We start from the raw sequence: 14,380 nt of genomic DNA, 5'->3' as shown, positions 1-14,380 counted from the left end.
AACAGCACAAGCATTCCACATTAATGGTTTGCTTTGTGTCACGGAGCAGATCAGCACAGCACGCAACGGCTGTCAGAAACAGTGCTTTGAAAGAGGAGGGGTGCATGTCTCCAGGGCAGCCGAGTTCAAAACAATGAGCAGATTGGTCACTTGAGGCATTATGGGACAGGTCTGGAGGCCAATTACAGCGCAGAAAGCAATTAAGTGTCTACACTGGCAATAGAGCGCTGGAGCCTCTGCGCAAATAGCCTTACGATTCTCGTTGAGGTGGTTTTTCTGCAGCACTGCAACTGAGGCATTTCTGCGTACAAAGTGGCTTGGCAGTGTGTGCACGTTTGCAGTTTGAGTGCAGAAAGCTGCTTTACTGCACAGAAACTTGCCAGTGTACACAAGCCTTTAATCTCCCCTGGTTCTGAGGTGGTTGGGGCTCAAATGAGGTTGCTCTAACCTACAGCGGCTGAAACAAACCTTACCAAAAAAAAATTCTGAAACATACTTAAAACTAGTGGCTTCTTCAATCAGTTTTTAGCAAGTATATTTATTTTCTTCTTTTAAAAGCAATGCAGAGTTAATATATTTAAATGCAGTGATAAAGCGATGGGTACTGTACCACTTTTCTGTTTCCCAGTAAACATCCTGTTATATCAAATTATATTTTTATGCAACACATTAAAGTAAATTATTTGCATGTTTGCTAGGATGTTGTATAGTGTGAAAGGTGTTATTTCTAACATGGAAATTATTTCCATTTAAGGTGCTGTGTCATGGGATGTTACATCACAGAGGATTATTTTCTCAGAAAAGAGGGCATTTTTCTCCTTCTGGATTTGTTGGCAGTAGGTATTTATTTATTTATTTATTTTATTAGAGAATAACACTAGTACTAAAACATAGAAAAATAGCAACTTTTTCCTTTTTTGTTGTTGCTCCTGCTGAGAGTACCATATCGGTATACAATATCATGTGAAACCCAGAGCAGTTAATTCACTCAGTGTAAGTACCTACACTCCAGGGCACATGCATATATCATACAAGTTTCTCATTTTATCTTTGTTTTTAAAAAAATTATTTGTCGGTGTTAATTTCACTCAAATTTATATTTTAATGGATTCTTCTATTTATAGGCTATTCACTTAAGTCCTGATTCAGAAAAGCATTTAAGCACATGCTTAAGTCTCATTGAAATCAATAGGGATAGACTTAAGCATATCTTTAAGTGCCTTGATGAATTAGGGACTTAAAAGGTACTTTATAGACACATGGCCAGCATTTTACTACTGGCAACCTAAGGTACTCACACAAAGCTTGTGGGCCTTCCACATACAAGTGCGTGTGGAAGTTTTGTGAAAGTACTTTTGGTGACCAGTTTTGAACAGTTTGGTCCATAGGATTTCTCTGTTTTGGCTATGAAGATGGAATTTCTTTGTGTTCTAAACTACTTTCAACTCTTTTCCCTGGTCCTTGACAAAGTTAAAACAAAAGAACATATGCAACCTAATTCTTGGAATATTGATTGAATTTTGTGACAATTCTAAAACTGCTTCTCACATCAACACCTGGCGAGGGAAGAAAGATCAGACTGCAGCTAGCCTTTTAATACATTTGTGGAAACAAGAGGAGTTGGAGCTGGGAGTCAAACATGATCAACATGGAAGAATTGTTGGTAAGGGTTAGCAGACTTTAAACCATCTATGTGCAGTTTCATTGAATAAAGTAGAAAATAAATTATTCTTCTAATAACTGAGTCCTTCAAATATAAATAAATTATAGTGAATCTCATTCCTATGTCAGTGTCTCTTCATCTGACCGACCTCAAAATGCCTACATATAAAGGTTTCAGAGTAACTGCCGTGTTAGTCTGTATTAAATTGGTTAGTCTCTAAGGTGCCACAAGTACTCCTTTTCTTTTTACATATAAAGGTGTTTTTTTTTAATTTTGTTATACAGGTTTGCCACTAGGTGGCATTTGCTTCATTACCTGGCAAGAGAACTATCCCTAATATCCTCAACTGTCCATTCCTTTTTAATGATTGACAGCTGAACAGCTTCATTCTGCAACTGTATATCAGCTGTGTCCTTAAGGAGACTTCTATGTCCTATTTCAAAGTTTACTTGAAAGTGGTTTTCCTCTAGAGGTTCCTGCATATAACTTATATGGATATAAAATGTGAAATAGCAAGAAAGGGAAATTTTTTTTTATTGTCACAAGAAGTTATCAGTATTAATCAGCATTTCCTTGCCCAAATTCTGCCCTATCTCACACCAAATCAATGGAGCTATTCCAGGTTTGTGTGGGTATACACTAAATGAGATGACTACCCCAGTTTTGGAGGTGACCAAGGATATATTTCACTATTTATCAGTATATAGTGGTTGACTAACATATAACCTAAACCATATAACCTATTTTTAAAAAAATTATAAAAGTTTAATAATGTGTAACCTGACATTTGTTAACTTTTTGTGTGTGTGTGTTATGAAATTATTAGATGCAAAGAAACCTTTAGTTGGCAGCTTCCAAGAACAACAAGGAGTGATCCCAATGTCTGCCAACTGCCCCAGCATTGCTATCATGGAAGTGTCTGAAAACATGAGGGCAAAAATTTATTCTGTATTATGCAAGCTAGGTAAGGAGTACACATTGCATCCCAAATTTCAAATTTATCATTAATCTGAACTTCTTCACCAGCAGCACAACATAGCCATTGCTATACATGTTTGACGTACATTCAGGGTAGATATCAGGAAAAACTTTCTAACCATAAGGGTAGATAAGCTCTGGAATAGACTTCTAAGGGACATTGTGGAGTCCCCATCATTGGAATCCTTTAAAAACAAGTTGGACAAACACCTGTCAGAGATCGTCTAGCTTTACTTGGTTCTGCCACAGTGCAGGGGGTTGGACTTGGTGACTTCTCAAGGTCCCTTCCATCCCTACGTATCTATGATTCACACATAACATCTCCATATTGCTTATGTAGTTCAGAATACCAGATGTGAGAAACAAATAGCATGGAAATGGTTTATACAAAATTGGAAAGCTTTTTACAGCATTTAAAACTGTGTGGCATACCTCTCAGTGAAGCCATGTCATATACTGTTTTTTGGTCTGTGATTTGGCAGATCCAAAAAATCTGTTAAGGCTTTTCCTTTCATGCCATGCTACGTGTCACAAAATGCTTTAAACCTGTAAAATGATGTAAAACATACTCTAATAAATATATACTACAGTGTTGGGCTACAAGTATTTTGTGAATGTGAAATTTATAATGAGATTTGGGCAAATATAATAGCTGAACAAATCAAAATTATGTAAATTGGATATTATTATTGAAACTTCAACATGCACAAAAGTGAGAATTCAAAGTCTTAGTAGCTGGACCTTGCCTCCACCCTCTCTGTTTACATTTATTCTTAGTAGCATTTTATAAAATACTAGAGTCATTCTGTTTGCAAGGCTGAGTTCAGGAGTTAGAAGAGGCTCTCAGTACAAATCCCTGAAAGAAAGTACCAAAATCCCTGTAGTATGACTCTTCTGCTAAATAGCTCTGCTCCTTCATGATTCATCACTTTTTACTGGAGCCACAGTACCATGCTTCTCAATAAGGAAAGAGTTAGCTACATCTGTCCCTTATGGAATCTGACTTAAATAGAGGAACATTTCCTTGCAACACAAGAATAGCAGAGACATAACACAGCCATGGCAATACAGGTGATATGAAGGTTGTGTGGTCACCCAGAAGTAAAGCATTAAAACAGAACAATTTAGTTATAGGGAAGTGGCTATCTTATCACCAGAAGCCAGCACAAGTAACTGACAGGATTTAAGAGTGTTTGGTGAAGATACTATACACATTTGTGACAACACTTCTGTATTTGATAACATTTTGTCACACTCGGTGCGTGCCATGGTGTATTGTCTTATAATTTAAGACAAATATGTGATGTCATTCATATCTAAATAATAATTAACAATACTTTTTTAGGTTTTGAAAATTTGCCTGGTTTGTCTGCTAAGGATTTTGTCACACTTGCTGTCATACGTCGATATCTTGACTTTAAAGTGAGTATTTTTATTTAAATGTTACTACTTTACCATCTTTTGCGCGCGCACACACACACAAAATACAAGAAAAATAAAAATGTATTACAGCTAAAGAACCCCTTTATAATTGCAATATATACAAGTTAAAAATCAGATTTAACACACAACCCTCAAAAGTTTTTTCTGTCTTATTCTTCTTGAGCCCCCGTGCATGCGTGTGCACACACACATTATGCAACTTGTTATGGCCGCCTGATAAGGCAGTTTTGTACCACAAAAGATGGTGTGGCTGCTCACACCCTGGTTCAACTCTCAACTCTCTGAAGACAAGCACTGTGTAAGCATTCTGGAGAATAAAACTTAACAAAAAGGAGAGCGGGAGAGGATATGTCGATTGTATTTTGAATCGCTGGAACTTTCAGAAATAAACATCAGCCTTTTTAAAAAATAGTCTGTTTAACACAAAGGTTGGAGAAGTCTGGAGTGAAATATGTGCAGAACTAAAAGAAGAAACATTCAGACCAGTCACTCCTGATGAGGAAGCCTTGAAAGTTATTTCAGAGGCATCAGAAAATGTTGGAAAGATGGTTGCCACTCTCCAGACTGAAATGCTTGAAAGTCAACAGCACCAAGAACTCCAGGAGGAAAAAAAGGTTTACTCCAAGGTCAGACATGAACTATTTATTCAAGCAAAGCCCATTTACTTCAGTATAAATTATTTTGCTGACTACTTATATTAGTAAGATTATCTTGTTTAACAGAGTTCAAAGTCATACCATATTTGTATTAAGGTATTCTCTTCAGATTTCATCAGCAGTTAAAGTGAAATAATTTTTAAAAACTTAATTTTATTTCTCAAGTATTATAATTTTGTCAATATTTAATTAGCAATATGAAAGAAACAACTGTGCAATGTATCACCACTGGTAGAATCCAAATAGTAATCATACTACTATGTTTGTTAGGTCTGTCTCTCGTCTTTTGCAAAAGAGGGAAGGGCAAGGTTATACTAACTGTAAAGCAATCATTACAAATAGATCTTTCTCATAATGAAACTCTAAGGGCTGTATTTACAATTGAAGGGGTACAGTTTTCCAAAATTGAGTTGAAACATGATTAGTGGTAAAACTGGTTCCAATACAGTTTAACGTAGAGCGGGATGAATAATGGACTTTTTTTGATTCACAGTTAGTTTTGGAAACATGGGGGAGGGGGAAGAGAAGTCTTCTTGGGTCAAACTAAAAATGACATTTTTGAAAATTTTCAGTGCATTGAAAAGTCCAAAAACATTTCACACCAAAATGAATTGAAATGGTTTGACGTTACTGAAACAAAAAACTTCAAGTCAAAATGTTTCAGTAATGTCAAAACATTTCAGTTCAACCCAAAAAATTTAGTTTAGACTTTCATGCATTTTGACAAAAGCAAGCAAAGGATTCACAAAACGGCTGGAGGAGCTAAAGATGGAGGTGGTGCTTCCCTTTATAAGCTTTAGCCTTGTGGCTAGGGCACTCATTTGAGATATGGGAGACCTGGGTTCAGAGCCTTTCTCCCATCAGGCATAGATGGGAACTGAACCCAGGTCTCCCACCCCCCAGGTGAATGTGCTACTCACTGGGCTAAAGCTTATAAGAGGCACCAGTACTACCCTACCTCTTCCTATTTTGAGAATCTTTTGCTTGCTTCTGTCAAAAGGCCTGAAAATGAAAATGAATTTTTTCAGATCATAGAATCATAGAACTGGAAGGGACCTCGAGAAGTCATCTAGTCCAGTCCCCTGCACTCAAGGCAGGACTAAGTATTATCTAGACCATCCCTGACAGGTGTTTGTCTAACCTGCTCTTAAAAATCCCCAATGATGGAGATTCCACAACCTCCCTAGGCAATTTATACCAGTGCTTAATCACCCTGATAGTTAGGAAGTTTTTCCTAATGTCCAACCTAAACCGCCCTTGCTGCAATATAAGCGCATTGCTTCTTGTCCTATCCTCAGAGGTTAAGAAGAGAAATTTTTCTCCCTCCTCCTTGTAACAACCTTTTATGTACTTGAAAACTGTTATGTCCCCTCTCAGTCTTCTCTTTTCCAGATTAAACAAACCCAATTTTTTCAATCTTCCCTCATAGTCATGTTTTCTAGACCTTTAATCATTTTTGTCGCTCTTTTCTCTGGGCTTTCTCCTATTTGTCCACATCTTTCCTGAAATGTGGCACCCAGAACTGGACACAATACTCCAGCTGAGGCCTTCCTTTCCGCTAGGAGGGCATACAGCATCTTTCTTTTTTCCCCTCTCCAGGTCTTTCTATTTGTCTCATAATTGTAATTTCCTCTCCTTTTCTTATCTGTTTCTTCCCACCACAACTGATTGTATCTCGGTTCCCTCTTCCATGCAGCTTTAAAGTAGGTAGGATTGAAGGATTTCTCCTTTCTCAATCACAGAGTTGTCAGTAGTGCTTGCTGTGGCCCCTTCATCTTAAGGGTCCGCAAAGAGTTGGTTTGCAACAGAGATGATGTATCTTGTCTTTATTAGGGAGTGAGAAAAGCACAACATTCGCTGGCATTCTCCTCTAGTCAGTACTAGAGAAGCACTGATCCCGGTCATCCTTCCAGGCAAAGGAAAAGTGCTACATTAAGAAAAGCCAGAGGGGAGGCCACAAAATCAGGGTAAATAGGTGGAAGCATTGTACAAGCATCAGGAGCAAGGAATTCAATACAGTTAATGGAAATACAGTGTGTATTACATCTCCTCAAATCTCTTGTCACCTTGTAGATTCAAGCTATCCATAAACAGAGAGAAATGGTAAATAAATCCTGGGAAGATTTCTTAACTCGGACATCAAATTATGAGGCTTTAAAGGTAAGAAGTGTTTGGGGGAATTTATATTAGCAATGTTGTTATATCATTGAACAATTCCAAGCAGTTTTATTCAGTATTGAGTACAAGGATATTACTATAGAAATTACAGCTGGGCTCAAACCTGACTCAGTAATGCTCTGATAGTAAGTAAGGCTCGGTGGTTAGTACACTTCCCTAGTACTTGAGACCCAGGTTTGGTTTTCTGCTCCACCACAGATTTATTGTGTGACCATGGGCACGTCACTTATTCTGTCTGTGCCTGAATTCCCCACCTGTAAAATGGGGATAATAATACATCCCTATGGGTGTAGTGAAGATGAATACATTAAAGATTATGAAGAACTTTTTGCAATCTAATGATGAGAAGTATAGAAGAGCTGGGGGTATTATTTTTATTCATAAAACATAACAGAAATGCTGTTCTTTACTGAAGACAAAGGCTTTTTGGCAGAGCCGTGCAGTCACTAGTAACCTGGCTGCTCCTCAATTTCCAGTCACAAAGTGGGGATGAGCACTCTCTCTCTGCAAGTACAGTCATGCTCATGTGCAAAAGCAGATACCAAAAAGAAAGGCTGAAACTGCAAATTTGGCAATCGTTTTCTTTTTTTATATATAATCCCTCCCTTGGTTTTTCCCACAGCAAATATCTGAAGATAACCTGAGGCTTGCTAATCTGTTCTGATACCAAGATCACTTTTATTGTGTACAATATTTGCATTTACATTTCAAAAAGGACATCCAGGGTAGAATCCAGAGTAAGACAACGAGACTAATTTGGGGACTGAAGGAAATTATTGACAATGAAATGTGTCTGTAGCCAAATCTGTTCATTCTTGAAAAGAGACACCTGAGGAAAAACTGGTCTTGGTATAAGAGTACCGAGTTCAGGCATGTAGCAGAGATCTAGGCTGTGATCTGCTCGGTCTGTGTGGCAAGGTGTAACCTGCAGTCATGAATTGACACTAAGTGAAGAATAAAAGTTCACTATAAAGAGTTTTTGTTTTTTTTTAAACCTCCAGGCTCATTATCTAGTTCAGTCAGATATTGGCTCTGCAGCAAGCCAGCCTATTCTGGGGAATGTCAGCCCACCATGCAAATCCAAAACACGAAAGAAAAACTTGCATGTTGGGAAGGTATTGAGCAGCCTGGGACACCACAGCTCTTATGAGCTTCCTGCCTCTTCTGCCCCTCAACTACTAATTATAGGTCTGTCATATCCCTTCTGACCCTTTTCTCAGCCTCTATTAATGCTTAACTTTTACAATACCCTACCTCTGAGGTAGTCTCTAGTATCAATTCCCTTTCAAAGATGTGGAAACTGAGGTATAGGGAGGATAAAGGACTTGTCCAAGAGCAGAGGTTGAGTGGCTGAGCTATAAATAAAGGCCCAGATTCTTGACTCCCACTCCCTATTCTGACTACTAGATCACACGCCCAAGACAGAGTACTAATGGCTACACTTACTCTGTTCTGTCTTTTTTTTTTTTTTTCTTATGTCCTGGCTGCAATACCAAATTGTTTTGTTTTCCAACACATTTTGATGAATCAATTCATATTACAGACTTTATATTCCCATTATTCATACTTTTGTTAAAAGTAAATGGAAATGACCCTTCATGTTTTATTTTATAGTACTAATTACACCATTCTCTGTCTGGTGTCATGTAGTGCAGTGCTGATTCTCATAAAAATAACTCTTACTTTGTTAAATATATTTAGAAAGCAAAAAGACTTCAGGAAAAATCAATAGAAGCGTCTAGATCAAAGTCGAGACGACAAAACGCAACACTCCACTCAACTGAAATTAAAGGCCTGAATACGACAGTAAGTAAAGTTTCCAGGCATTCAGCTTAACTCACAATAACAAGCTAATGGAAATAAAATAGTGTAGTTTAGGCTCAAGAGTTAGTTATTGTTTGTTTGTTTTTTAATGTTAGGCTCCCTGTCCATTCCAGAAATGAGTTGATCTCAGTCTATTCTATCTTTTGTTCAATCCCTTTTTTTTCCCAAGTTGCTTTAAGAAATGTCCTTGATGACCAGACCCAAGCATGTGAGGTTAAAGCACTGTGCCTTTTTTAGCAGAAAGATGTCTATTATGAATGCACATGTTTTGATGCCTTTGATGCTTCAGAAAAGGGTTTTTATCACAAAGGCCTTTTCCAGCAGTGTGGCTTTTACTCCTTGAGCCTGCAAAGACCATGAAAGAGTCCTGAAAGCATTCTTGATGGATGTTAGTCTTGTCTTTTTAGATAGATGTCTGCACAGCGTAGTTAGTAAGCACCACTTCAACCACTGTAACACATCCACAGGCATCAAGAAATTGAAATTGGTCAGAGAAAGTCTCTGTGATCTGAAGCTACTGTAAAGAAATGTAGGCATGTAGGCTCTACCATTTATGGGTCAATCTTCTAAAGAGAGTGTGACAGTCAGGGTCCAGACACCCCCAGGGGAGAACAAGGGTTCTGAACTCCAAAGAATAAGCACTTGAATCAACTGATTGTATACAATGTTATTGTGCATAAAAATCTGCCAAGTAAAATCTTTTATGAATGCTTGCAATGTTCTGAACTTGATGGTCATTGAGATATGTATACAAACTGTGATTATGAATCTTTGTATTGATGTATATACAATAGTATGTTCATGTCCCGCACTACAATTTCAAGTACATGTTATAGCAAGGGGGAGGGGATGGCAGCTCCTGCCAAGCCAGTTATTTTACACAAAACTAACTTCGAGTACCCATCCATTGTCCAGTTAGAAAAAAGACATTGGGAAATGGGAAAACACTGAAACAACTTGAAACTGAAAAGAAATCCCCGGGCTTGGAAAACAAAGGGCTTGTACAGGTAATGCCGACAGACCCCAGATGTCGGTGAGCAGGATAGAACCGGGGATCTCTGGAGCTTAGTTCATGAGCTTCTACCGCATGAGCTAAAAACCAGTTGGCTGGTAGCTAAGGCTGAAGAGCAGACTCATTTTCTCTCTCTTTAAGTGGTCTTGATCCCTCTAGATGGGACAGAACACCACACCACAGAAGGTGTGTGGGTTACATACACACTAGCACTTATGTTGGTGTAACTTATGTCACTCAGTGGTGTGAATAAGCCACCCCCCTTAGCGACATAAGTTACACTGACCTAAGTGCCGGTGTGGACAGTGCTATGTTGTCGGGAGAGCTTCTCCTACCAACATAGTTACTGCCTCTCGTGGAAGTGGTTTTCTTATGCTGACAGGAGATCTCTCTCCAGTTGGCATAGTGTGTCTTTGCCAGATGCTCTACAGCAGCGCACCTTCATTGGTGGGTCATTTCCCCTGCCGTGAATCCCCATAACCTGAGAGACGGGGGGAAAAAACTGCAAACCCTTACGAAGGAGGGGATTTGAAGTGAAGGACATCCAAAAACTCAGGGCCTGCCTGTAGGCAGAGTGTGGTCTGTGAAAGGCTAGATTCTCTCTGTGCCAGAGGGTATGCTGAGAAACTGTTCAGAGGCAATAGGTAACTTATATTAGAAAATGGAATTTAGCTAATATGGAAACGTAAAGCCTGAAGTTGCGCCTGTGTTTTCTGTGTAACTGTGTTGCTTTTCCTTCCTATTTCATCTTTGAATCTCTGATAAATTTTTTTTTCTGTCTGGGGCAGAGGTGGGCAAACTACGGCCTGCGGCCACATCCGGCCCACGGGACCCTCCTGCCCGACCCCTGAGCCTCTGGCCCGGGAGGCTCGCCCCCGGCCCCTCCCCCACTGTTCCCCGCAGCCTCAGCTCACTGCACCACCAGCGCAATGCTCCAGGTGGCGCAGTGGGGCTGCGAGCTCCTGGGGCAACACAGCTGCAGAGCCCGGCCTGACCTGGTGCTCTGTGCTGCACAGTAAGGGGGCAGAGAACAGGGCGGGTTGGATAGAGGACAGGGGAGTTCAGGACGGTGGTCGGGGGGTGGATAGGGTTCGGGGCAGTCAGAGGGCAGGGAATGGAGTGGTTGAATGGGAGCAGGGATTCCAGGGGGGCAGTCAGGAACGGGGGGGTTGGATGGGGCAGCAGGGGGCAATCAGGGACAGGGTTCCGGGGGCAGTCAGGGGGCAGGGAGAAGGGGTGGCTGGATGGGGCAGGGGTCCCGGGGGGGGCAGTAAGGAAGGAAAGGGGGTGTTGGATGTGGCAGTCAGGGGACAGAGAGATGGGGTGGTTGGATGGGGCTGGAGTCCCGGGGGGGAGGGAGGTTGTCAGGGGCGAGAAGTGGGGGAGGACGGATAGGGGAGCGGGCTAACCCTAACCGGCCCTCCATACAATTTTCGAAACCCGATGCGGCCCTCGGGCCAAAAAAAGTTTTCCCTCCCCTGATCTGGGGGGGGGAGGGTTTCTTTTACCCCAAGCAGGTATCTGTTGTGCAAACTGCGTGGAGTGTATGTGCTAAAGTGAACTGATAACTGGGGGCAAGTTTCACTACTTCAGGGGTGAGGAACCAGAGGGGAAAAGTCTGAGCAACTGGTAGATTAAAAATGCGTGATAGACTGTTTTGGGGAGACTTGGAATGGGGAAGACTTTTGGGATCACCCTGCAAAGAGTAACTAGGCTGGTGAAATCCACAGTGAGACCTTTGTGTTTGTAGGTTGGCTACTGGTGTCGGGCTCTGAGGTCTAGCAGCATATCATTAAGGCACCCAAGGTAAGAGGTCAGGCAGTGACAGAATCCATAACATTGTATACAACCAGTTGATTCACTTGCTTAGTCTTTGGAGTTCAGACCCCCTGTTCTCCCTTGTAACTTGGTATCACAGGAGGATTTCTATGAAGAATTTGGAGAGACCAGGACTTTGTGCCTCTGTCACTGGGAAGACCTGTGCAGCTCTTAATGACTTCAGTAAAGACTTCCTTTCCAGTTATCCATTCCTTCACAGATATCCCATCTTACATGGCTGAAGACAAAGTCTTTGGAAAAAGAAGATTCAAGTTTAATCCATGTCTTTTCCCTTTTCTTTATTACCTGGGATGAGTGTGTGTACAACTACCTCTTCCTGAGAAGATTTCAGATGTTTTCAGGATCTTCTTGGGAGCATGACAAGTCTCTGTATCTTGAACTCTTGACAGCCCAGGAGAAGACTTGCTATCTAACATTTTGAAGTTGAGATGAAAAGAAAAAATCGCCATTCCAGTCAGAGTGCTTTAGGAAGGCAGCTCAGGGCTTCTGACTTACTTCTGCTTCTGTGCCTGTGGGGTCCTGTTGAGCAGACAAGATGTAGCAAATTCTTTTAATGTGGATCTGATTAAATTTCTTGGACACACTGCCCTGAATAATTGTTCCAGCATCTGCAGAAAATCAAGGAGAGATGAGTCCATGCTACAAAAGAACTATAAATTAAGAAAATTTATCAGTAGAACCTCATATTCGTCAGCAACACTGCACATGAGAATTACAAATTACACACATTGCTGGCAATCTACAGCTCGTATTTGTGGAACAAGAGTCTCCCCCTGCACCCAGATCCCTCCACTAGAAAGTTCTCTGTGTGTGAGGAGAGAGGAATCTACAATGATTGTTGCAGAAGGCCAGTGTGTGACCAGATATGGTCTAAAGGAGCTCCGTATGTTGTTGGGTTGGTTTGTTTTGTGGAGACTACAGTTAATATCTGCCATTCATACCTGAGAATTCTGAACTTTCCCCTGAGGTCTCCAGTCCAGGACAGAGGATTTGCGATTCCAAGGCTTTAACCTATTCAGTTTAAAGATGGATAGTATAGTGGAAAAACTGTGGGTCTGTAGAAGACCTAATGATCAAAACAAATCTCATCTAGAAGCCACTCCACATCAAACTCTTGTCCCATCCTCTCCCCTCTTTCCCCCTCCTCCCCCCCCTCCACCTCCAGGGATCCCTTACAAAACATTGTGTGTCTAATGTTTCTGAAGGCAATAGATGAGAGCGGTAGAAGAGTATCAGAGAAAGAGGTTCTAATCTCATTTCCTCATTCTCAAGGCATAATCAAGCCTGGTGGAGAGAGTTTGTGGGGTGGTATGATGCACTAACATATATAACTTGGGATTCTGGGAATCAGTTACAGAATGATCTTAGACTATAAACAATGGAAATACTGCTCTCCCCATCTTTTACAAACCAGCCTAAGGTAGCCAGTTGACCAGTACATTACAAGCCACAAGTTTACTTTGCTAAAATACTTGCAACACTGCAAATCCAAATAGCAGAATACATTTCACAACATTTTATTCTTCTAATGAGAACTTGATTCTCTTTTCTTATGATAAGTATAGAAGAGCTGGGGGGTATTATTCTCTTTTCTTACATGCTAAAGATCAGACAAAGGCTGAGCAGCACAGTGCATCAAAATACCAGCCAAGAAGCTGTTCGGTCTACATTATTGATGGAGTAATTATGTATATTGTTTAAAGAGTATTTTGAGAGGAGCTAGGAAACCTTCAAAATTGCATCTCCAGCTTCCGAGTAGCATTTTGAAAAGAGAGGGCCTGTGAGTTAACTCTCATTTCATTTTATTTTAAAGACTAATATGCATGTCAAGCCATTTGTTTTGTTTTCTAGATTGCATCTGGTCGCTTGGTAACTGTAGAAAGTACACCTTCTGAATTAACTGGAGGGCCTCTGGCTGACACAGACCTTGCTCTTAGAAAGCTCTCTGTTCGTGGAGGAGCCTTAAAAAAGATCAAAGGAGTTAAAGTGTTGGACCCACTCAAGAAAGATTCAGTATCTGTAAAGTAAACATTGTCCTGTACTGTTTCAGACAGTGCTTTGTATTTTTTCGTTAATATATGTCCAAACATTATTTGTAAGATATAATCTATTTGTATTTCTTTGGTTAAATATATAGAAGAGCTTGCGATTAATGATTATAGATGAAAATATATTTTTGCTTTAAAAAAAAATGTTCATGAATAAAGAATTCCATGCAGTATGTGTTCCAGAGGTCCATTGATTCTGATAATTGAGGCCATCTGTGCTAGGCTCAGTCTACCCTGCTTCAACAGCTGGATGTCTGAGCCTCAGCTATTGAACACGCCGCTGCTCTGCTTCTCCCCCCTCCCCCTCAGGCGAGGGAGAGGCAGCGCGTTCAGGGGAGCAGGCGGAGCGGAGGTGAGCGAGGGGGAGCGCAGAAAGTAAGGGGGGGGTAGAGGAACCGCTCCCCGCCCCAGCTCGCCTCTGCTCCACCGCCGCCGCCTCCCCCAAGCGCGCTGCCACTCAGCTTCTCCTCCCTCCCTCCCAGGCTTGCCGCATGGAACAGCTGTTTCACGCGCGGCAAGCCTGGGAGGGAGGGGGAGATGCGGAGCGGCGGTGGCGCGCTCAGGGGAGCAGGCGGAGGCGAGCTGGGGCAGTGGGGGCACATTTCTAGGGGCAGCATGGCTGGCGCCAAAATGCCGCCCCTAGAAATGTGCCACCCCAAGCACGTGCCTGTTTTGCTGGTGCCTAGAGCCGGCCCTGCTAATAACACATACATTAAATTCTCAGCCCATCTATAAACAT

The 14,380-nt window shown here is 41.2% G+C and overlaps 1 protein-coding gene across 1 annotated transcript in view; it reads left to right on the top strand.

The window, feature by feature from the left end:
- Nucleotides 1-13,820, top strand: part of CFAP69 (cilia and flagella associated protein 69) — a 40,662-nt gene extending 26,842 nt beyond the window's left edge. Inside the window, exons 16-23 of the mRNA XM_074943393.1 lie at nucleotides 755-836; nucleotides 1,471-1,663; nucleotides 2,490-2,627; nucleotides 3,987-4,063; nucleotides 4,513-4,710; nucleotides 6,814-6,900; nucleotides 8,620-8,724; nucleotides 13,445-13,820. Coding sequence (XP_074799494.1) covers nucleotides 755-836; nucleotides 1,471-1,663; nucleotides 2,490-2,627; nucleotides 3,987-4,063; nucleotides 4,513-4,710; nucleotides 6,814-6,900; nucleotides 8,620-8,724; nucleotides 13,445-13,621 — 1,057 coding nt within the window. The 3' untranslated portion in view covers nucleotides 13,622-13,820. The remainder of the gene's footprint in view (nucleotides 1-754; nucleotides 837-1,470; nucleotides 1,664-2,489; nucleotides 2,628-3,986; nucleotides 4,064-4,512; nucleotides 4,711-6,813; nucleotides 6,901-8,619; nucleotides 8,725-13,444) is intronic.
- Nucleotides 13,821-14,380: the final 560 nt, after the last annotated feature.

This window comes from Natator depressus, chromosome 2, assembly GCF_965152275.1.
Source record: "Natator depressus isolate rNatDep1 chromosome 2, rNatDep2.hap1, whole genome shotgun sequence".
NCBI lineage: Eukaryota > Metazoa > Chordata > Testudines > Cheloniidae > Natator > Natator depressus.
The sequence above is the reverse complement of the archived record's forward strand: the minus strand, read 5'-3'. Positions and strand labels throughout refer to the sequence as shown.